At 33.6% G+C, this 23,727-nt stretch overlaps 2 protein-coding genes across 4 annotated transcripts in view; one reads left to right on the top strand and one right to left on the bottom strand.

The window, feature by feature from the left end:
• The first annotated feature begins 1,134 nt into the window (after window positions 1-1,134).
• LOC123564121 (uncharacterized) lies at window positions 1,135-14,421 on the top strand. Its single transcript, XM_045357456.2, has 4 exons — window positions 1,135-1,591; window positions 11,111-11,266; window positions 12,291-12,492; window positions 12,774-14,421. Exons 1-4 carry the CDS (start codon window positions 1,337-1,339, stop codon window positions 12,872-12,874), a joined length of 714 nt encoding a protein of 237 aa, XP_045213391.2. The 5' UTR covers window positions 1,135-1,336; the 3' UTR covers window positions 12,875-14,421.
• Window positions 14,422-15,689: 1,268 nt separating this feature from the next.
• Window positions 15,690-23,727, bottom strand: part of LOC123564122 (ubiquitin conjugation factor E4 A-like) — a 57,107-nt gene continuing 49,069 nt past the window's right edge. For all 3 annotated transcript variants that reach the window (XM_045357460.2, XM_053536732.1, XM_053536733.1), the window contains 4 exons: window positions 23,473-23,724; window positions 22,876-23,127; window positions 21,350-21,507; window positions 15,690-20,780 (listed from right to left, as the gene is read on the bottom strand). In XM_045357460.2, the coding sequence (XP_045213395.2) occupies window positions 20,660-20,780; window positions 21,350-21,507; window positions 22,876-23,127; window positions 23,473-23,724 (783 nt within the window). In that variant the 3' untranslated portion in view covers window positions 15,690-20,659. The remainder of the gene's footprint in view (window positions 20,781-21,349; window positions 21,508-22,875; window positions 23,128-23,472; window positions 23,725-23,727) is intronic.

Raw genomic sequence — 23,727 nt, 5'->3', positions numbered from 1 at the left:
CAGATGTTCGTACGAACTGAAATCCGCGGGGTATCTACTATCTACGAGAACTTGCGTACGCATAACTCTTTGAGAATGAAATGATCACACCCTAAACCCGTCTCTTGGTGTATCTTCTATTCTTTATCCAAAAAATTGTAATTGTCTTTTATTCAAATACATACGAAACTCTTGTATGAAATGCTCAGTGTGTAATTTGGAGCAGTTAATGGAACATCACACGAAGTATCGCTGGTTTTTTATCCGCGCATAAGGCCAAAGATCAAACGGGACAATATATAAAGCAGAACTATTAATACACCCAGGCGCCGCCTTGATAAGGGAAAGTAAAATATCGTGATCATGACCTTTGACCTTTAAGCCTTGCCTTAGAAGTAGCGACATGGGTTGTGCACTCCCTCTGTTGTCCTATTTTAATGAGGTTAACAATTGAGTCTAGTTTTATGAAAATCCTAGTTGTGTTAAGAAAGTATGGACCGGGAACAAATGTATGCTATTTGATCTTTGACATTCAAGTGTGGCATTGACCTCGGATTCTTGCACTCTGCATGTCGTCTGAATGAGGTTAACAATTCATGCGAGCTTGACGATGGGTTATGCACTCTGCGTTTTTTTATTTTTTTTTTTTTTTTTTTTGGGGGGGGGGGGGGGGGGGGGGAGGTAAACAGTTGATGTTAGTTGTGTGAAAACATTCCAAGCGATTTCTAAAGACAGTAGCGGCACGCGTGCAAAATAGCCCCATATAGTTATTATTTGTTGTGTATCAATGTCGAAGCATTCTTCTTACACGGCACATAATTAGCAAGATATGTTCGTAATTTGTAATGAACAGTGCTCTCTTTAAATTGCAAATTATGATCAGCGGAGTGCCAAAACGAAAGTGAAAGTTAAAATCTGATGTAAAACCACGCCTACTTTTCAAATCAATGCGCATAGGCACGGGGACAGTTTGCAGATTAAACGTTTAGCTCTTATCAAGAACTAAATAAGTGTTAGGTACAGCAATTCTTAACTTATATTCAAAACAACACCATTGTTTACAACCATTTCATGTTTAATTAAACTTTTCCGTAAAGTTTTGTAGAATTACTTTCTGGCAACAGTAACCAGGAAGTCAGCGTAGTTAGCGTCATGTCATGCGTTATTCGCCCCGTGTCAACATCGACCACGTTCTCTATTGAAATGGAGTATTTACAATCGATTTGACGAGCCGATTTATTGGATCGCTGTGCGTTTATTGTCGTCTGCATGGCAGGATAGCTTTAATGCGCAATCAAACATGTAATTAGTGGATTTTGTAAATTTGATTGGATTTTAATTGGGTTTTAATGTGAAAATGTTGACAAAAACTCCGGGCCAAGTGACGATTGGCAATGGCCAAGGGAAAAGGGCTGTAACATTATTAACTGAAGGAGGATGCTACTATCCCGTAATTTCACATTATTCATATCAAGACAGACAGTTAAGGGCCCAGTCTGCACCCAATAATGCAGGTCGCATTCGCGGGATGCGGCCCATGCATCGAACCACAATGCAGATCGGTAAACCGCCGTGGTGCGCAAATGACAGCTATATTACTTCATCCAAAAGGGTTTGTATTTTCAAATTACAAATTAATTTAATTCTATGATATCACCAATCATTTTGTTCAAAACAAAGCGCTATTTTTTGTTATATTCACAGCAAATCTACAGTTGTGCGTTCTCAGATCAATTCGTCTTAATCATTCACGGTCGATTGTTTCTGTAACTTAAGTTTTGTATTCGGATATTCTGATAATTGAATAATGATTTGTTTCTGATAATCAAATAGTGTTTTGTTCTGCAATAAATAGGATCGTCTGTATCTTTTGTCAATATACTTCATATCTGCCTACAAAATGTCAAAGATCACATTTCAATTTTTATGAACCTGGTTCTGTTAACATACACATATTTTGCCATTTTACAATTAATTGGCTTTTAATTAACTTAAATTCATTTTGGGATGTCCTTAATTCAATGTATGATATCATTAAAATGTGACATCTATCATTAAAATTTTAATGTCCTCGCTGACATCATATTTCACAATGGAATACTGATATTTATTATGTGATGCCATTTAATGCATTCAGTGATATCTTAAAAATAAAATTTATTAAATAATACCACAAATTATATTTCAAGATATCATTAAACTTATTTCTTTTTATCATAAAATGATTTAAACTTACTGTAAATGAATAACAGATATCACAAAATAAAAAATAATACTGGATATATTTAAATGCTTTTGATTTAATTAAATGATTTTCTTAATCCAATTTTGATTTTATGATATCAGTAAATAATTTATCCCAATGTGTGATTGAATAATATCATAAGTTTGATTTATGGATATCAATTATTTGTAGACAATAGTATTGTTATACTTTAAACTATTTAATAGATAGAATTCTTTATTACCTCCACACAGGAAGAGTACAATTAGATTAATTTTAAGATATCTCTAATTCATTAAATGGTATCATAAAAACAATCTAAAGATATCATAAAAGCAATCAATTTTGTGACATCCTTAATCCTTAAATTCTTTTTAGATTATATTTTGATATCATAAATAAAAGATATCATGAAATTGAACATAATGATATAAAAAATAAAACTGATATTAAGACTGATATCAAATAATAAAAAAATGATATCCCTAAATTGTTTTATGGAAGCTTTAAAATTAATTTTATGATGTCTGAAAAATAATGATATCACAAAATGAATTTAAGGTATCATAAAATAGTAAATAAGTAGTAAAATGGCACCCCACAGAGATTGAAAAAAAAATTTGATATCCATAAATGAGTTGATGATATGTTGAGACATTCAAATTACCAGAAAAGACTGAATAAATAATAAAACAGCAGTTACAGCACTCGTACATAATTTTATTACAAAGTGGAAATTTTTAATTTGTATAGATCATTTTAAGAACATTGCCAAAAACTGCTGTTAAAACATATAATTGTGTATTAAAACCTTTGACAAATGTAATAAAACTGTTCTTATATGCCTGGATTCCTTATGCAAAGTTATACTTCTGCTAAAAAGCTTAAAACTTTTCTTACATGTCTGGATTCCTTACACTTAATATGCTAAAATCATCTATAAACCTCAGGCAAGTGTCATACTAGTAAGTTTAAATGACCAGACAACCCCATTACAAAACCAGACTGACCACCTTTAAAGGCAGCTGTGAATTGGTATGGTTTACTTTATAAGCAACTTGAATTATAAGTCACTTTAAATACAGTAATTACACTTGGTATTTAAAATATTGGGGAGTTTTACTAATGAGTAACATTAAGACTAAACTACCAAAAATACCGGTGTGATTTTTTTTCAAATAGACATATACTTTAAGAGCTCATTAATAGTGTATCAATTTACGTTTTAAGTGTTACAAAAAGTATCAAGTTCCATAAAAAGTAGACGAATCTTGTTGTGTCTGTGATATACCCACATTCACTGTTTATCTTGCGTGACTACATTAGTGCTAATTATGTGTATTTTGGAATGTATGAAACAATAGAAACCTTTAACAATCACACTAATGTTGTACTTACGTATGAATGAATGACAAAAAAACAAAATACTGTGTCAAAGAATTATCAGCAAGTTCGATCAAACACAACGTAACCATGTTTAGGTCTAAAAGAATATTTACTATAGCTACAGACAGACAAAGACAGACAGACAGACACTTTACAGAAGAAAATTGCTTCTTAATTTAACAGAATGTTGTTACTGAAAGCTCAACATTCTGAACGAGACAAATTGCTTCAAAATCTAAGCTAGGGGTATATGGCTAGGTATTGGCAGATATCCCAGTAATTTTTCACAATGTTTTCAAAACCTTTTGTTAATGGTTAGCCCCATATTTTGAGAAAAAAATTCAAACAACACCAAAATCATAGAAAGAAAGGGTCGTTTTAAATGAAAATTGAACAGCATATAAAACAAGATTTTGTTTTGTATATTACTCTACAAAACAAGTCTCAATTAACTCATATATATATTATGTTGTAAATTTTGAACATTTGGTTTTTCAGATATTGTTGTTTAAACTTTATATTTACCTTAATTTATTAAACAAACCTTAATGTAACTCTCTAAAGATCATTAGTAAATAGATTAGATTTATTGTATCATATTTTGTGCAATACTCACATTGAGAATTTCACATGTATAAAAGCAAATAAATTAAGCCTGCTGGTCAAATAAAAGCTATCAGAAACCCCTTGTCACAATGTAAAACTAATTGGACAAATCATAAAAACTGTCTGGGCATTGCCAGATATATATTGTTATTAATTAAACTTGGTGACATATTTAAAAATAAAATATAAATAATTACCTATTGGTGTGTTGTGTTACATGGTGATCGAACACTCGATTTACAACCATATATATACATATAAATTATTATACAATTCTGGAAAAAGACTGCATAAAGGGGCCACACTTCCAGACCTAGGGCAACACCTTTAAAAAAAAAAAAAACTCCATTATCAAAGAACTGATACATATCTTCGTTTTGATGCATTTGCAATAATGTTCCAGTGCTGAAATTATTTAATTTTTTAACTGCATTCAATTTTAAAGGGGGACAACTTTTTGAATATATTTTAAGTATCCAGTCATAATGGAAAGTTGATTGAATAGTATGAAAAACACCTCTTTCTTATAATTTTGGTTTTAAAAATGGATAAAGGAAGACATACAGGCAGATTGATGAGTACTCTAACTTTTTCCTCAAAGCAACACACAAACATATTCAACCAAATAAAGGCTGAAAATTAAAATTAAAAAAAAATCCAAAAATAAGGCTTCAAATGAGATTTAAGCAAAAGCAAACAATTCTAAAAAAGAAATGAAATCTGACAGGTTCTGACAGCAGGTCTCATTCATGTAAGAAATTTATTATTTCAACTATTATGGCTGTCATAGTCAACAGACTTTGTTGTGCATAATAAAATAGAGACATTTATACCTTGCTTTGTTTGATTTACGGTTTGATACAATATTGAATAGGTAGAATTAATCGAATTGAGATAACATAATTGGCAATGGCAGAATGAATGAATTACCAGTTACGTTCATCTTTGAAGTTGGTCCAATGTTTTGTTTGTGTTCAATTAGATTGCAAGTGCCACTTTAGGTATCCCATAGTAGCAATGTAAAATGTCTACTGAGTGTCTGTCACTAGATCAATGGATTTGTTTGATAATGTTTAGAAAAACTTGCTGTAAATTTGTTTCTGGAAAGATATACGAGTTGTGACAAAATGTAATATATATCTGAATTGTTTTTTTTTGTGAAGAAAAAAAGAAATAATCCAGCGAAGAGAAAAGAAATAATCCGAGGGATTTATTTTTGATAAGGTATAAATTTCAAAATGTATGTTCAATACTCGTATAAGAACTTTTACAACTTCTAAAGCAAGTACTCAATAAAACGTCATTTATACTGAAATTACATTTCTATAAATTAATATACTTTAAGTAGTAACAGTGTTATATAAAAAAATCCAAATTTCATTTAAATGGTAAAAAATTACAAATTTCATTTAAATGGTAAAAAAATCAAAATTTCATTTAAATGGTAAAATATTCCAAATTTCATTTAAATGGAACTATGCTGTTATTCATATTGTGACCATACTGGGTAACTAAGTTTAACAGCCACAAAAATACATACAGAATTCGTTTATAAGACTCGATGAATTTTGCTGAAAAGAAGAAAAAGTCCTGTCATAATCTCAGAACATAATTTAATTTTTGTCGAATCTTTGACCATAGTAAGTACAACTTTGATTTCTTTTTATATGAGACTACCACTTGTCCAATAAAAACAAAGCAATATTTTTTTTTAATTAAAAAATGAGGAAAGGTTTCTAAAATGACTACAGTTATATTATGACTTGATTTAGTTGGAATTTAGGTACATTGTTATTATCAATATTGTAAATATTCTACAACCTTAAAAATTATTTTAAAGATATTGGCAAAACATCAAGTGTTGTGTTAGAAGATTTGTTAGGCATACATTTTGTAAATTACAAAGAATAGTAAAATACAGTTTAATATCAAAACTGAAAGTTTTATACACCAAAGGTCGGGGACTTCATCTTTGAGGCTGTGTGTTGGTCTTTACCCTTATTCCTCCATTCAACATTAGTACTTATTTACCAAGAGTTTTAAATTATACTATTATACACTTATTGAATGACTTGTTGGTCAATAGACAAAACTATTGCCCTAGGTTGGAAGGTCAATTTTTTTTTTTTGCTATTGACCTGAATGACTGAGGGTCAATAGTTTTGACTATTGACCTGAAAGCCATACAACGTCAGTTAATTTTTTTCTTTAAGTTTTGACTTTTGTCAAGCAATATTTAGTGTTAAACTATTGACTGAATAACAAAGTAAGTTTACTCTAACATGTTTTAGAACATAAAGCTTTTTCTTCCATATTAAATATTCATCTATCTATATGCTGTCAGATAAGTCTGCCAATATTCACAATCTAATATCAAATCGAAGAGATTTCGGATTTCAAGTGATACACAATAATTGTTGCGGGGATTCAATGACTACTTGAAACAGTTCAACAATGTTTAAATAGCGATCAAGCCCAATCCACTTGTCAAGTCCTGTAGAGTTTCGAGATTTTGATCACAGGGTAAATATTTAAACATCTTTCGAGTATCAAAACCATTTGCTTGTACAGTCTAAAATAAATATATATTTCTGTTCTGTGTAATCAGTTTATCCTGCTTTATTGTGAAACTGACATTAATATATCAAACAATCTTAATTTATGGAAAGAATGCAGCTTCTGGGTTATTAATTGTAATATTAGAATAAGTTGTGAAGAAAAAAAGTGTGCTAAAATTATAAAATTGTGCAGTATTTTTTTTTATTTGAAAATCTTTTTTTCCCCTCAGAAAGGCATTTAATATGCACATTACAGCAGGGCTCATTTAACCCAAGTCAGTACATTGCCAAAACAAGAAAATTAATGAGGTCATTGTAAAATTTGCAGTCTTTTATGTATTTATCAGCAAAAACAGACATTGCTCTAGTCTACTTATATCCTCTGCCCACCCTCTTAGCTCAATTAGAGAGAGCGCAGATCTATGGATTTCAGGGTCATGAGTTTGATCCTCGGGCAGAGAACAGGTTTGTGCTTGTACTGAATCCGGGAACACTGGTTAGGTTTACTGCCCCCCATTACATAACTGAAATACTGTTGAAAAACAGCGTTAAACCCAAAACAAACAAACAAATTTATATCTTCCTGCAGTACACTCATGTGCATGGTTTTCACATGTCTAGATGACAAAAAGATTCATAGCTTAACATCCAAGTATCTCATGGCTTCCGCTTTAGCTCAAAACTTTCTTGAAGTCTGCCCAGCACTTTGTATGTTGTTTTGATTAAGTGAAACAGATAAACAACAATGGTTAAAATTCCACTGGGGCCAGAGGGCTGTTCAAAAATAAAACACTATGTCTCTAGTTTGCCAATAAATTAGCGTCGACGTCATTTCCGTATTTCACGTATCATTGTGTATGTTATTGTCAACTGAAGAAGCTTATTAAAGCGAAACATGTTTTGACAAAACTGTGTTGGTTTATGAATTTTCAACATCATAAAATGAAATAAGAAATACATCATCCCAATCTACTAAGTTAATCATACTGTGAGAAGTAATTTATCTTTGAACAGTAAACAGCAATAGTTTCTTACTTCAAACATAGTTTACTTGTGCCCTTAACAGCTGCATGGCACCATAATTCTGGTACACATTGCCTGGATATCTTGCTGCACTTACTTTCTCATTAACTAGTAGACCAGTAACTGTTGTATAAGACTATCATTGTGAAAATGTACCAGTAGTGATTAAAATGTTCCATACACTTAACTTATTGGCAAAAGTTCTGTGAACTACGGTAAAGGCACATATTTTCGCAGGGTCAAAATTTTGAGTATGTTCGCGAGGTTTAATATTTGCAAAATTGTAAAAATGGTATCCTACTTGAATTTGAATTATACTAATGGTGAATATTTATGCAAGAATTAATTTTCGTGATATGTAAGGCCTCGTGAATATAGCGAAATTTAAACCCTTGCGAAAATTTCTGCTTTTACAGTATATATGACCAAATTACACAAAGACTGCAAATTACAATGACATCAAATGTCGTAATTTTTTAACAGCCCTCATACAAAGGTACAACTAACTGCAGCATATAAAATCTTTACTATAAACAAAAAACAACAAAATATTAACGCAGATACAATGTACATGCACTTATATTTAAAAATCTTCACTATCAAAAGGAACAAAATCTTAAACCAGATACAATGTATACATGTGTAATATTATACAAAATTTTATATGAAAAGCTTTGTATATGAAATATATTGCATTTTTCATTATCAAATATGAAGTGTTTTTAAAATACAAACAATGACAAAAAGCTCAAATAAATCATAATCTATTGATAAGTAGCTCCCTGCCGAGATTTTATTGTATTTTACATAAAAAATACTCATAAATGCTGGCAGAAACTAGGAATCGTATTTCACTTTTAATGACCCTGTCAGACATTTTATAGAATAGGAGTGAAAAGGATGTAATTGAAAAATCTTCATCTATTCAGATTATTCTTTTTTCAATTTTATAAACCTATTAACTTAACAATAGAAATCAAATTTCGTGATTTCAAAATGTGTGTGACCGATAAATATGGTTTATCACAAAACATTAATTTGTAGATAAAACAGTTTGGTTAATTGACAACCAACTAGTTGTCATTTACAGATACTGGGGTCTAGCTAAGGAATGATATTGACTTACTGTTGACCTAACAACATGGAATGAAAACATATCTGCTCTCCTACTGTGTTTGTAGCAGAGAAATAAATAGGTCTGGTAAGAATGAAGCAAAAAAGTAAATGTAAGTGTCTAGTAAGGGTGCCAGCACTTTTTCAGCATGTGGAAATGAAACCCCTAGCAAAGTAACGTCAAATTTGTCTCTTGTATGCATAACAAAACAGGTGAACTCCACAGACTGTAACTCTTACCAAAAATGATGTATCAAAAATATTAGAAATTAAATCATTAGTTGAGGCTGATGCTAATCAGAAAATACAGACTTTAATTTTATTTATCAACCTAAATGTTTCAAGCTATTAGGCAAATACCTATGCATAGTAAAGTTTACTTGCAACTGTCTGGCTGCATGGTAAAGTTAACTTGCAACTGTCCGTCTGCATGGTAAAGTTTTCTTGCATCTGTCGGTCTGCGTGGTAAAGTTTACTTGCAACTGTCTGGCTGCATGGTCAAGTTTTCTTGCATCTGTCCATCTGCATGGTAAAGTTTACTTGCAACTGTCCGTCTGCATGGTAAAGTTTACTTGCAACTGTCCGTCTGCATGGTAAAGTTTACTTGCAACTGTCCGTCTGCATGGTAAAGTTTACTTGCAACTGTCCGTCTGCATGGTAAAGTTTACTTGCAACTGTCCGTCTGCATGGTAAAGTTTACTTGCAACTGTCCGTCTGCTGCAGAAAGAGTAGAATAAGTTCAATCTTTTTGTTGTTGCATTAATTGCAACCTGCGATATACCTTAATGTGGCATAACCAGCGTTTGTGTCAAATAGTTACTTCTCAACTAAACTGGTGGAGGGAAACTCAAGATACCCGTCATCATTTTATACAAGGAACTTGTAATTAGAAGTGGTGGACCATAACCACATGGAAGCAGAAGCTCTCAAGTAAAATGTAATACCATTTATGTCAGAATGCTTTCAGTCTGTGGTAGAGTAGGTCCTCGCACAGTTGTTTTCTAACCATGATATAATTATTCACATTATAACAAAGTGCATTTCAGTCTATGCATAATAAATAGGTTTGTAAATGAAAAGTATTTAAATTGAAACTAAACTGTAAGATAAAACTTATTTTCAAATTAAGTATGCAATACCATACTAGAATTAATCTGCTTAAAAACCATGCAGAACATTTACACGTCTTTTTCTTTTGTGGTAAAATACTTCGAACAGCTTAAAATTTGTATTAAATCATTCATGTTTTGAACATAAAAACAGTACGTTTCCAACATAGGACAGGTATTAAAAGATTATCGGTTTGTAACAAATATGTAAATAAGGTATTACCTTTCACAATAGTCAAACATACACTTTAATGTTTTGTATAAAAACTAAAATGGTGTATTGATTTCTAAACATGGTATTGACGGAACTAATTCTCTCTAGATCTTCTATTGGCTGAATGAAAGAAACTATAACTTTAAATGACCTCATATATTATTTTGCTAATGGCATTTGAAGTCTATTAAAATCCCTTTACATGTCATAGACCTGTTTGGCCTTGTACACATTAATAATTCGTATCAAAAATAAATGTTCTTCGATAAGATTTGGAGCTATTTCAACTGATGTGTGTTATATTTTATACTTTTATAAATTGTTTAGATTAAATAAATTTGCAAGGACCTATATACATTTGTTTATCAGTGTACTCGCAGGTATATATAATTCTATTATTTTCAATTTTCCTGTTTTTTAAGGTATGACATATCTATAATTGTATGTAATTTGAAAAGATATAGTTATTGGCTTGATTACAGTCACGTTGTTAAGGTAGAAAAGTGGACCGTGAAATTAATTTAAATGAAAAAATGTTTTTTTCTGAAAAATATAATTTGGTGACCTGTGACCTTACTAATAACTTTTAGTTTGATCTGGTCTGTGTCTCATAATTGTTCACTGTAAGCTGTCTGTTACAGGTTTATAATTCTTTTCAAAAATGCCTCTGGGTTGATATGACATGACCAAACAATCATGTTTTTTCAAGGCTTTCATTTAGATATATTGAGTGTTGATGGCAAAACTGTCATAATTCCTGTTAAATAAAGCAGAAAGAACAGTTCTGTGACTATGATACATTAAATGGATATTCAATGGTTAATTCCTGTTTCACTTTAATTTATAACAGAAGAAACTGTTTGTGTAGGTTATTAGTTTTATTCACATAATATTTCAGAATTTTGGAGGTAGTAAAGGCTTGAACCCTGTACGTCGTCCCCCACTGTGTCCCTCAATGCACAAGTCACAGATCAAACTTGTTCATCCCGAGGACGAGTCATCAGCCCGGAATACTCATTATACACATACCTTCATGGAGAAACCAATTATACCTGTAAGTACCCAGCTTACTGAATGTTGGTACAATTAATCTTTTCAGCTATTTTAAGAGCTTATTTTATTGGAATGTAATTTTTACATCAGTAAAAAATTTCAAGAAAAAGCTGGCTCTGCCTTTGTGATGTCTCAGTGTGTTCTCCACCTTTGCCTTTTGTGGAGAAGTTGTTTACTTGCAGTGTTAGTGGTAGAGAACAAATCCATACTTGCAAATAACTCCATATTAACTATTGAAAAAGTGTGTTGGTTTGAGCTAGTACTCTATCTTCTCAAGGTATCTGTTATATGTTTTTTTTCTTTGAATCAACAGATATTCCTAAAGTATATTTTTATAGTTACTGAATGGATTGTCAGTCAACAGTCACAACTACTGCCTGAAGTTCGCAGACCAATAGTTTTGACTATTGACTGGAAAGCCATTCATTATGTGTTTTATTACATGACAAAAGAAATGAAGTTTTACATTTTCATTTTTAAATTTTTGATTTAACAGCCCAGTTAACATGATACATATAGACCAGTCCTATAGCCAGTTAACATGTCACATATAGACCAGTCCTATAGCCAGTTAACATGTCACATATAGACCAGTCCTATAGCAACAAACTATGGACGCAGTCATGCGTAAATATAAGACCAGCATAGACCCAACATGGAGCTAGTCATGTTTTGTTACTTGACAAATTTTTACTTGTTCAAACACAGTACTATAATATACTTTGTTTGTTTTGGGTTTAATACCATTTTTCAACAGTATTTCAGTTATGTAACAGCACGCAGTTAAACTAACCAGTGTTCCTGGATTCTGTACCAGTACAATCCTATTCAACTGCCAACTTCCCCACATGAATCAGAGGCAGCAGACGAATGACTTCTGACACAATGTCATTTATCAAATCATCACAAAGACCATATGCCTGCTCGGGGATTAACTCACGACACCGCGATCATAATAGATTTGTATACGGGTACAACCAATCTTTCAGGAATAGAAATATCGAAGAATTTTCTTTTTTTTTCAGGCCAACAGATTACATTTAACTTCACTAGTCAATAGAATTGATCAAACAGAAGGTGCTGACATGAAAGAGAGTATAAAAATGCATTCTGAACCTCAGAACTATTTCACACAATATACTAGAATACACAGTAAACTTGGTAATGTGCTAGGAACTGGTGCACCGCGAGATTACCCTGTCAGACAGGAATACAATGTTATAACGGGTAAATACCTTATATTATTCATACTGAATGTTCATAATGTATTTGCAGAAATGATTAAGAAAGACAATAATATAATAAAAACTTGCCACTTTTTTGCAGAAAAAGGCATTTCATATAAATTATTTGTATACTGAGCTATTCCTCGTCAATTTTGTTACTAGCCCTTTTTGCCTTTCCAATTTTAAGAGTCCCCTATCTGACGGTAGAGACCACTAGCAGGAAGTTCTGCAAAATCAAGAATAAACCCTGCTGATGTTTTTTTATTATTATTTTATTTTTAGGTGAAACTGGAGGAGCAGCCTGGAAGGAAAATAACCGAAGAATATCGGGCGATAAATTGTTACATTCATTACGACGGGAACAAACATCAATTTTAGGTTAATCAAAATCTCATGTTCAGCATCTTTTGATCAAAACAACTATTCTTATCAACATTTTCCACTTAATTTCAAAAATTATTTAAGAAAAAAAAAAAACAAAACAGAATAACAAAGCCTTAAATTGCAGAGTTAACAGATTTCCTGATTTCATGTACATATGTATATCCAGTAATAGAAACATGTACATTATTTTTATAATGTACCTGATGTTTTTAACCAGTTGTAACAGTGTAATTTACAATAAAATGTATTGCATTTGTTATTGTTACTATGGAAACTAAACATTTTGTTCTTGTTGCATTTTTTGTGTGATGTGTGCCAAGTAATGTCTTTTTGCAGTTAATGTCATATTTATTTCTGTATGCTTTGATAAGCTCCCTTGCCAAAATATTTTATGTACATAAAGCATTTAACTGCTATCTGGTTAACTAAAAATGGGTAAAATATTTGTTAAGAAACGAAACTTCCACTAGAAAGTCCCAGCTTAAAATGATACATACTTCTTGTTTTTTGTTGTTGTTGCCAAAAACACGCAAAATTCACAGCATTTTATGTGATCTATGCAATAACCTCTTTACAAAGTAAATTTTTAGTATGACAGCATGGTACGTTTTGAGCCAATCTCTGACAACTGTGTTAGGGAGTCGACTCTTTAACTAAGTGGTTAGAGTACTGGACTAGCACCCGAGCGACCCGGGTCCGAATCCTGCCACAGGCAGTTGTGATGTTCTTTAATCCATTACGGTCAAAAGTCTAAGGTGTTCTCAGCAATCCAAATATAGGAAATATAAGGAAATCAACGGGGACCAAATGAATTACCCATGTGAGCTTAGCGGCTTGCGTCGCCGATGCTCCAGCGAGTGGTGTTTCACTGTAGCTTTAAATAAAGCCTTTAATTTCTCAACTTACTTTTTATACACAAATGTTATAGATTTGAGTAACAGATGAAAAATCCACATAAAATGTGTAAACATAGTGCAAATATTCACTTTATTTCTGCATAATAAAAGAACATCCTGATATGAGAATGTTCAATGCAATATTTCAGCATAATAGTGTAATGTGCCAAAATTTTCCTTTTATGTAAAGTATTAGTGGTTCCTAGTTTATTCTTCTATAATGAAGCATTATAGGCAGTTCTAAATACAGTCAAACCTTTCTATAGGGATCACCTTTGGGAGGGACACAAACTGGTCTTTATTCATAGGTGGTGTTTTTTCACAGCTGATCTTTGTCCACAGGTCAAGTAACACCATAAATATTAAAATACCGGTAGGAAATAAAACCAGCTGTCTTTAGGGCCAGGTGGTCTCTGGTCAGAGGTGGTCTTTAACACAGGTTTGACTGTGGCTTATTATTGCCAGTCTAAAAACAATTCAGTGCTTATTTATGATACATTACTGTTGACCAGTTATCATATTACTTGATAAATTATGTATGATAAACATATTTATTTTAGCATTTGTTATAAGATTTTGTTATTTCCAAACAGTATTTCATTACACTTGTATACCCAAATGGCTTTCTATACAATAAATTTCTTGTAATATACTGTGTTTGTTTCAGTTTACTCAAGTTTGAAAGTCAGGTCATTTTTGGCCATTTTTACATAATTATGCATGCCTGAATGTGCTTAGACTCAAATTAGTTCTACATATGTTAAACTGGAGCCTGGCTCCCAGAAAACTATTTTAAAGATCGGATAAATGAAATAATTTCATTTTACTGACCAAATTGAACTGATCTGATCACTGTTAACTAGAGTAACATACGTGTATACCATTGCCATAGAAACAGAAAAGCTGCCGTTGTTACTGGTATTAATTGAAGTTTGGAAGTGATTTACAAACTGCAACAAGAGTGCCAGACTGTCACAAAATATGCATGTCTAAATATTCAGTTAAGTATAGTAAAGGTAATAATGTTGATGTTGTATGCCTTGTTACCACCCCCCCCCCAACCTCCAAAAAAAAAAAAAAAAAAAAAAAGGAATCAAGGTATTTGTGAGGTTCCATGTGGGATGAAATTGACAATCGGATCAAAACGAACAAGGCTAATTTCGCAGATTTCAAGTAATTCAAGGGCCATAATCCAAGAGTGCCTGAGGCAATTTGAGTGGTTATCAAACTTGGCCAAGATATTTTGCCCACAAACATTGTTAGCAAGTTTGGTGAAGATTGTATGAAAACTGTTCGACTTAGAGAGCGGACATGCTTTTGGACGCAGACTGCCGCCCGCCATGGGTGTTCACATAAAACGCCCCGCTTTTTCAGAGACGGGCATATAAAAAGACAAAGCGAAAGGTGCAGTGATGGAAGACCTTCAGGTTCTTGAAAAGAAGGCTGATAGGCTGAATCCTGTATGAGGCTGATTTTAACAAGGGTCAAGGCCTTTCTTACCAAGGGTTAAATACTGGTGATAAGACACGGATCAAAAGTCAAAAATCTTAGAATGAAATACCGTTGGTCAATGTCAAGACCAAATCCGACATCAACTGATACTGGGGTTTGAGGAAATTAAACTTCAGAGCAGACTCCATGCTCGAATCTCATTTTCAATCATTTCGTTTGGTTAACCTTTACCGTGCTAAATTTCTAAAATGGACTGGTCCATCATTCAATTTGGGCAGTACCATTAATTATTTGAAGGGTTGTTCATTGAAAAATTACTGACTAAATAGTGAACAGTGCAGACATGATCAGCCTGCACATCTGTGCAGGCTGGTCTTGGTCTGCACTGGTCGCAAAGGCAAAATCACTTGCCGCTAGCAGGCTAAAGGTTTAATACACATTTCTTAAAAGTATAAGTAAAAGATCAAATAAAGTATAATTTATATTGAATACTGTATCAATAAGTTCACAATCCTGAGAACATTTCAACCAAAGAGTGATATTTGGGCTTTGGAGACCAAACTAAAGTTTTATAACTTCATACCATGGACATTTGGGATTGGGCCCTAAACTTGACATTATACACTTGAAGGAGTCCTTGAACGTTGTAAGGAATTTCTCCAGGTAACAACAACTAAGCTCTACCTTTCAAATTCAATCAGTTATAACTAAAACAGCTGATAATGCCCTACTCTGGTCTGCAAAGGGTTCACTGATTGGATAAATATGATGTAAAATAAAAAGAAAAATAGCTAAACATTTTGTTAGCACTAATTTTACTTGTAGGTCAATCATAAAATTCAAAAACAAAAACAACTATTAAAAACAAGAGCACCGCCTTGCGGGTGCTGACGCTCATCTGATTTTTTTTGTTTAATAGAAATATTGTCCTACCCATGATTTTCTAAGTCTAAAAAGGGCCATCACTCTTGCAAAAAGCAGGATAGAGTTATGTTTCTTGATGTACAGTGTCCACTTATGATGGTGAAAAACTGTTGCAAGTTTTAAAGCAATAGCTTTGATAGTTTATGAGAAAAGTTGACTTAAACATAATATTCAACCAAGAAAATGATTTTTCTAAGTCCAAAAGGGGCAATAATTATTGCGAAAAGCAGGATGGAGTTATGTTGCTTGCTGTACAGGGTCAGCTTATGATGGTGAACAAGAGTTGCAAGTTTTAAAGCAATAGCTTTGATAGTTTAAGAGAAAAAGTTGACCTAAACATAAAACTTAACCAAGAAATCTGATATTTTCTAAGTCCAAAAGGGGCCATAAATCTTGCAAAAAGCAGGATGGAGTTATGTTTCTTGCTGTACAGGGTCAGCTTATGATGGTGAACAAGTGTTGCAAGTTTTAAAGGAATAGCTTTGATAGTTTAGGATAAAAGCTGACCTAAACATAAAACTTAACCAAGAAAAACTGATTTTCTAAGTCCAAAAGGGGCAATAATTCTTGCAAAAAGCAAGATGGAGTTATGTTTCTTGATGTACAGGGTCAGCTTATGATGGTGAACAAGTATTCCAAGTTTCAAAGCAAAAGCTTTGATAGTTTAGGAGAAAAGTTGACCTAAACATAAAACTTAACCAAGAAATCTGATATTTTCTAAGTACAAAAGGGGCCATAAATCTTGCAAAAAGCAAGATGGAGTTATGTTTCTTGCTATACAGGGTAAGCTTATGATGGTGAACAAGTATTCCAAGTTTCAAAGCAATAGCTTTGATAGTTTAGGAGAAAAGCTGACCTAAACATAAAACTTAACCAGGCAACGCCGACGCCGACAACCGCACAAGTGATGACAATAACTCATCATTTTTTTTCAAAAAATCAGATATTTGCATATTTCAATGACATTATGTATATACTATGTTATGTACTGTAGAAGTGGGTACAGAATTAGCAAGTGTTCTAACATTAAAATATATAAAGCACTCTCCAAAGTTACATACAGCATCATTTATTGCACAAAATGGATCTGTATAACACGTTAACAATATCTATTTCAACATTTCATTCAAACTAACAACCTCCTGCTTTGTGATAGTGAAAGACTTTAAGATATTTTTGACAGAAATTCATATTTGAAAATATGAATGATTACTTCATAGTACCTATGTAAACATGCTTGTGTGTATAAACACTACCACATGTTAGGTTTAAGGTAGTTCTGCACATCTGACGAACTGGAAGTGACAACAAAGTGTCAACTATCTCGAAAAACCTACAATAATTCTGCAAATTATGAATGAATGTGGTAATTCATTTGCTTCTTAAATAGAAAAGGTGCCTAAAAGACATACATTTGCTTTACTCTTTTGTTTTACTCTATTTGTTCAAGTAATTGAAGAATATGGTATGCAAGAAAAAGAATCTATAACTAGTTGAATGTTCAGGTGGAAATATCTCCCTCTCGAGTAAATGCTTTGTGGTAACTTGCTGCTTTAACAGTTACCCTAGAGCCAGATATTTCCATCCACCCCTTCAGCCAGTGACAGTTTCATATAAAGAACAGCCAAGACAAATTCCAGGCTGCAGATAATCTGTAACAGGTAAGGGAAGAAAACAAATTTGTATCAACAATACTGGAGAATTTTGCCAAAAATCTTCCAGTTATGATGTGTCAAGCTCACAGATTCCAGAAATCAGTCTAAAAAATGGGACCTTAATCTACAGTAAATAACAGCATATAGCTCCAGTTTCATTAATAGCAGGGATTTACTTGAATTGTTTTTCAAGTATTCATACAAATATGGATGTAAATGATGACAATCAAAAAGAAAAAACAGTGTATATGTATCTGGAATTTTCTCACAAAGATAAACTACTGAAAAGGAGTATTTTTGTTGTTGTTGCCTTTAACATCACACTGACACAACTATAGGTCATAAAGCAACTTTCCACTATTAGATTGTGAAGAAAGACCCCAGGTACCCTTCCATGCATTATTTCTGGCACAAGCTTACATCTGGGTAGATCCATCAACCTTCGTTAAGCAAGCAAGATGGCTTCCTCAAAATGGAAGGATTCTACAACCCATACAAGGTTTCAAACCCATAGCAGTGAGCAGCAAGTGATCTAAGTCAGTGACTTTAACTTCTCTGCTACTGAAGCCCCCAGCAGAAGGAGTAATGATGTTATCAATGCCACAAGAAACACCCCCTTCAACAAAGAAATCTCAACAAGAAATACATAGCAAGAAAACGGTATGGAATAATTCAGTGCCCACAGAGTTACCCATTATTACCCTTGTGCATTTCATGCATGTTAATTGTGGTAAAAATAACAATCATGATTTAAAATACAAAATGAGCAGATGCTGAATACAAATAATACAGCTTGTTCCTTTGAGTCCATGTGAATCGTTATTCCCTTCTGTGAAAGCCATATTCGCCCTATTCCCTATCTATGAACCCCTATTCACTTTTTTTTTTTTAAATAAATAAAACTCCGTGTAAGCGTGTGTATAAATCTATCTGTAACAAGAGCTCGTCAAACACGAAATGCCCCCCTTGATGCATTTAGTAATTGCACAAGGAACAGAAATTATATGCTCACTGTAAATTAAAGTTCTACCATTCTGTTTTAATCTGACTTTGACCTTTAACCTAACAAGAAAGTACAAAGTGATATTGGTGCCATCCACTGAGCCATTTTTGAATGTTCCAAATTTCAAGACTATCTCAAGGTCAAAATCAAGGTCAAATTTCATTTCGGTACAATAAAATGTGTATGTGGTCCAAATTTGAAAGCTGTGGCTTGAGAAATGTTAAAGTAGGTCACTAGATCAATATCAATGTCAAAGCTCATTTCGGTAGACAGAAATATGCATGTGCTTCAAAATTTGGAGGCTGTAGCTTGAGAAATGTGAAAGTAGGTAGTAGGTAAAAATCAATGTCAAATTTCAATTCAGAACACAAAAATATGCATGCAGTCCAAATCTGAAGTCAATGAAATGTACAATCAGAGATGTGGAAGTAGGTCACTCGGTCAATCTCAAGATCAAAGTTCATTTCGGTACACAAAACTATGCATGTGGTCCAAATTTGAAGCCTGTACCTTCAAAAGTGTGAAAGTAGGTCACTAGGTCAATTTCAAGGTCAAACTTTTTTTCGGTACACAAAACTATGCATGTGGTTCAAATTTGAAGGCTGTAGCTACAGAAATGTGAAAGTAGGTCACTAGGTCAAGGTCAAGGTCAACTCATGTCAAGGTTCATCTTGCCACTCAAAACCATACATATGGTCAAAATTTAAATGTTGTAGGTTATTGACAAGAAGATTTTAAAAGCTTTTCCCTATATAAGTCTATATAAACCATGTGACCCCCGGGGCTGGGCCATATTAGATCCACGGGCAATAATGTGAATCATCTTCGTAGAGGACCACTAGATGATAATTCATACTAAATTTCAAAGCCCTAGGCTCTGTGGTTTTAGACAAGAAGATCAGAACTGCTTTAACTGTTCCTGGCCAATGTGACCTTGACCTTTGACCTAATGACCTCAAAATCAATAGGGGTCATCTGCTGATCATGACCAACCCAACTATCAATTTTCCTAAGCTAGGCCCAAGCGTTCCTGATTTACTGCCTGGAAACCGTTTTACTGTTCCTGGTCACTGTGACCTTGACCTTTAACATACTGACCTCAAAATCAACAGGGGTCATCTGCTGGTCATGACCAACCTCCCTATCAACTTTTGTGACCCTAAGCCTATGAGTTCTTGAGTTATCATCCGAAAACCGTTTTAATATTCAGGGTCACTGTGACCTTGACCTTTAACATATTGACCTCAAAATCAATAGGGGTCATCTGCTGGTCATGATCAACCTTCCTATCAACTTTTATGATCCTAGGCCTAAGCGTTCTTGAGTTATCATCCAGAAACCATTTTTCTATTCAGGGTCACTGTGACCTTGACCTTTGACATACAGACCTCAAAATCAATAGGGGTCATCTGCTGGTCATGACCAACCTCCCTATCAACTTTCATGATCCTAGGCCCAAGCGTTCTTGAGTTATCATTCGGAAACCGTTTTACTATTCAGGGTCACTGTGACCTTGACCTTTGACATACAGACCTCAAAATCAATAGGGGTCATCTGCTGGTCATGACCAACTGCCCTATCAATTTTCATGATCCTAGGCCCAAGCGTTCTTGAGTTATCATCTGGAAACCGTTATACTAGTCAGGGTCACTGTGACCTTGACCTTTGATATACAGACCTCAAAAACAATAGGGGTCATCTGCTAGTGATGACCAACCTCCCTATCAACTTTCATGATTTTAGGCCCAAGCGTTCTTGAGTTATCATCCGGAAACGGATTGGTCTACATTCCGACTGACCGACTGACATCTGCAAAACAATATACCCCACCTTCTTCGAAGAGGGGCATAAATATCAAGATGATTTTTTAGATTTCTGTTCCTTTATCCAGGCATGTATTTTCTCTCTTAGATCATCTACTGGTTCCACCATGTCTAATGTAAGTGGCTGTCTGTTGAAGGGATCCATCTGGTCACTAAAATTACACACAAAATGTGGCTAAAACTATGCAACTTTTTGAAAAACTAACTGGTTTGAAACAAACACACCTATATGGCTAAAACAAAATATCTTGAGAACTGACTCCAACCATTCTTTCATGATACAAGTATTGAAGAAAGTGCCTTAATTAGTAATTTGTTAAATAATATCTTATTCTTCAACTGCTTGTATACATCTAAACCTAAACCAGTAACAACGTTACTGTATCAGTGGATATAATTGCTTGTCAAAAAGTTTTTGTATTGCAGATTCCAGATATCTCGTGAGCAGAAATCTTCGCTAAGTTTGGAACCAAAGCTAAGTTTTTTTATCTTTACATAACTATAATGACGTGTCTTGGTGAATGTAGAAATCTACACTGACAGATATTTTTGTGTATTTCTTGAATTTGCAAAATTTGCAAACATGTCCATGTCGCGAACTTTTCCACTTATACATTATACGGCTGAAATAATCTTTGCAATGAAATTAAAAGAATTTCAATCTTTCCCAGTTATTAACAACAGAAATTATCCACAACAATCTAGAAACAAAGAAGAATACCTGAGAATGTGCCTTGAGATGATAGCTCTGTCAACAATATTTCCTGATGTTGGAAGTTTTACGGGGTCTTTCATTAAAGTTCCCATGATGGGATCAGTAAATTCTTCTGGAGCATCAGCTAGAAGCTCTTCCTCTTCTTGCTGTGCTCGACCTATTGCCTGTAAAATACATGAACAATAATATATAGAATGATAGTTAATAATATTTGAAGAAGATGGTTTAGTTCTAAATGTTGCTGTTTAATTTGAGCCCGCCATGAGAAAACCAACATAGTGGGTTTGCGACCAGCATGGATCCAGACCAGCCTGCGCATCCGCGCAGTCTGGTCAGGATCCATGCTGTTCGCTTTTAAAGCCTACTGCAATCAGAGAAACATTAGCGAACAGCATGGATCCTGACCAGACTGCGCGGATGCACAGGCTGGTCGCAAAGCCACTATGTTGGTTTTTTCATGGCGCGGCTCATTTGTTTTCCATTGGAAGATGTGTCTTAGCTTCCGCATCTTATTGGCCATCTTAATTTCTACTGCAAAATCAGTAATACTCATGGGGGACAATTTTTCATAGATTTCATGCATCAATACGCTAAATTAAATCCTAATGAACACATTAAATTTCACTTTATTTTATCATCAAAATTTGAATTCCACAAATTTATATCCCCACAAAAATGCCATTTCGTTGAAAACCATGAAATTTTATACCCATGAAATAAAATGATTCCACATTATATTAAAGCCGAAAGAATCATTCATTTGTTAATGTTGTCACAATTAGCTATGTAACACTGTCAAACATTTTTCATTTACAAAGAAATTACCAATCTGCCAAAATTTGTTACATTTGTTTCCATTTCCATTCCATATTTCTTTGTTTAAAATTACTGTTACTTTTAAATAATGATCAATATTCTGGCAGTGCAAAAATGTTCTCTATGCAAGTAATTTACAATTTCATAACATGAGACAGAGGAGTAGGACATAATCTTTGCAAACATTTGTCACCACACAACTGCTGGACTTTACACTCACTTTTACAAAGCAATGGGATCAAATAAATTTTGACAAACACAAAAGTTGTTTTGGGGCCAATACTCACCATAGCTTTCAAATATTCAATCTGCTGTTTGCAAGGGAATGTGAAAATTGACTTACTGAAATTAAGTTTGATTTATTTTTTCTACACAGATGATAATTCTTTACCTGCACCTTACATTACCTCTCATGAACAGACTCAATCAAACCAAGTCTGCTATTATTTTGCTTGGTTGCATTCCAATGAAACCTTTTACGGATCTTATTTACAATTAGAGAAAGTTTACATGTATACAGCAAGTACTATTTCATGTCTGTAAGCTGTTCACCATCTTAGGGTTGAACGCAATACTGTCGTAAGTCCTTCTTTATTTTATAGGAGTTACCACAGTATTGCATTCATTTTGTTGAACAATGCCTGCAAACATGATAAAGGGAGGAAACATGAAAGCTTAAACAGGTCTTGTAACAACACACACACAAAGATACTTACACAAATTTTAGTATGAAGTGTATCAAAATCACTAATTAGTACAGGCGTACTGCCAATCCTCTGAAGTACTTTGATGGCCTTCTGGAACAAGTCCTCTGAGTATGACCGTCCGTCCCCGGACACCGCTTTACAGAACTCTTCATTGTCACTTAGATTGAGATATATTTTTGTAATGTCAGACACTAACTGTCCTGGCTTGAATTCAAATTCATTTTTATCCTTCACTTTTAAATCTCTCTGTTTTGGTCCAACCTGAAAAAAATCAATAAAAGTATTTGACATTATAATCAATCATTTCTTTAGGTTTTATTTCCTTTATTCATCCAAAAGAAAGAAAACAGCATTATAAACAGGAAAAGCCAGACATGTTTTACCAATGTACTATAGCAGAAACTGACATTATATCAGCTCAACTGAAATATTTTGACTAACACTGTTGGATACCATTTCTTTTTTTGTCTTGCGTGTAACTTCCCCCATGAATATCTTTTCACGAGAAATAAGGTGACTGATATTTGGTACTTTACCAAAATGTGGCAAAGACAGTTCAACAAGGCAAATACATGTAGTACTACATATATATGACAAACCACTTACCAAATGCAGAAGGAAATAATTCAACATGGCTGCTATCCGATCTACCATCATTTCGTGACAGAAGATTGTTTTGATTTCCCGAGTTATCATTTCCAGACTTAGAATGGTCATGTTCCCCATCACATTATGGTAACGTGCCATCATACCCAACTGTCTGATGTTGCCCTCCAGTTCTTGCCGCTGGTTGGGGTTCATACCCTGCCAAGCCTCCCCATCTTTCTCAGCTTGCTTCTCCTTCAACTGCTTCATAAACTT

This window comes from Mercenaria mercenaria, chromosome 2 (assembly GCF_021730395.1).
Source record: "Mercenaria mercenaria strain notata chromosome 2, MADL_Memer_1, whole genome shotgun sequence".
In the NCBI taxonomy this organism is placed as follows: Eukaryota; Metazoa; Mollusca; class Bivalvia; order Venerida; family Veneridae; genus Mercenaria; species Mercenaria mercenaria.
The sequence above is the reverse complement of the archived record's forward strand: the minus strand, read 5'-3'. Positions and strand labels throughout refer to the sequence as shown.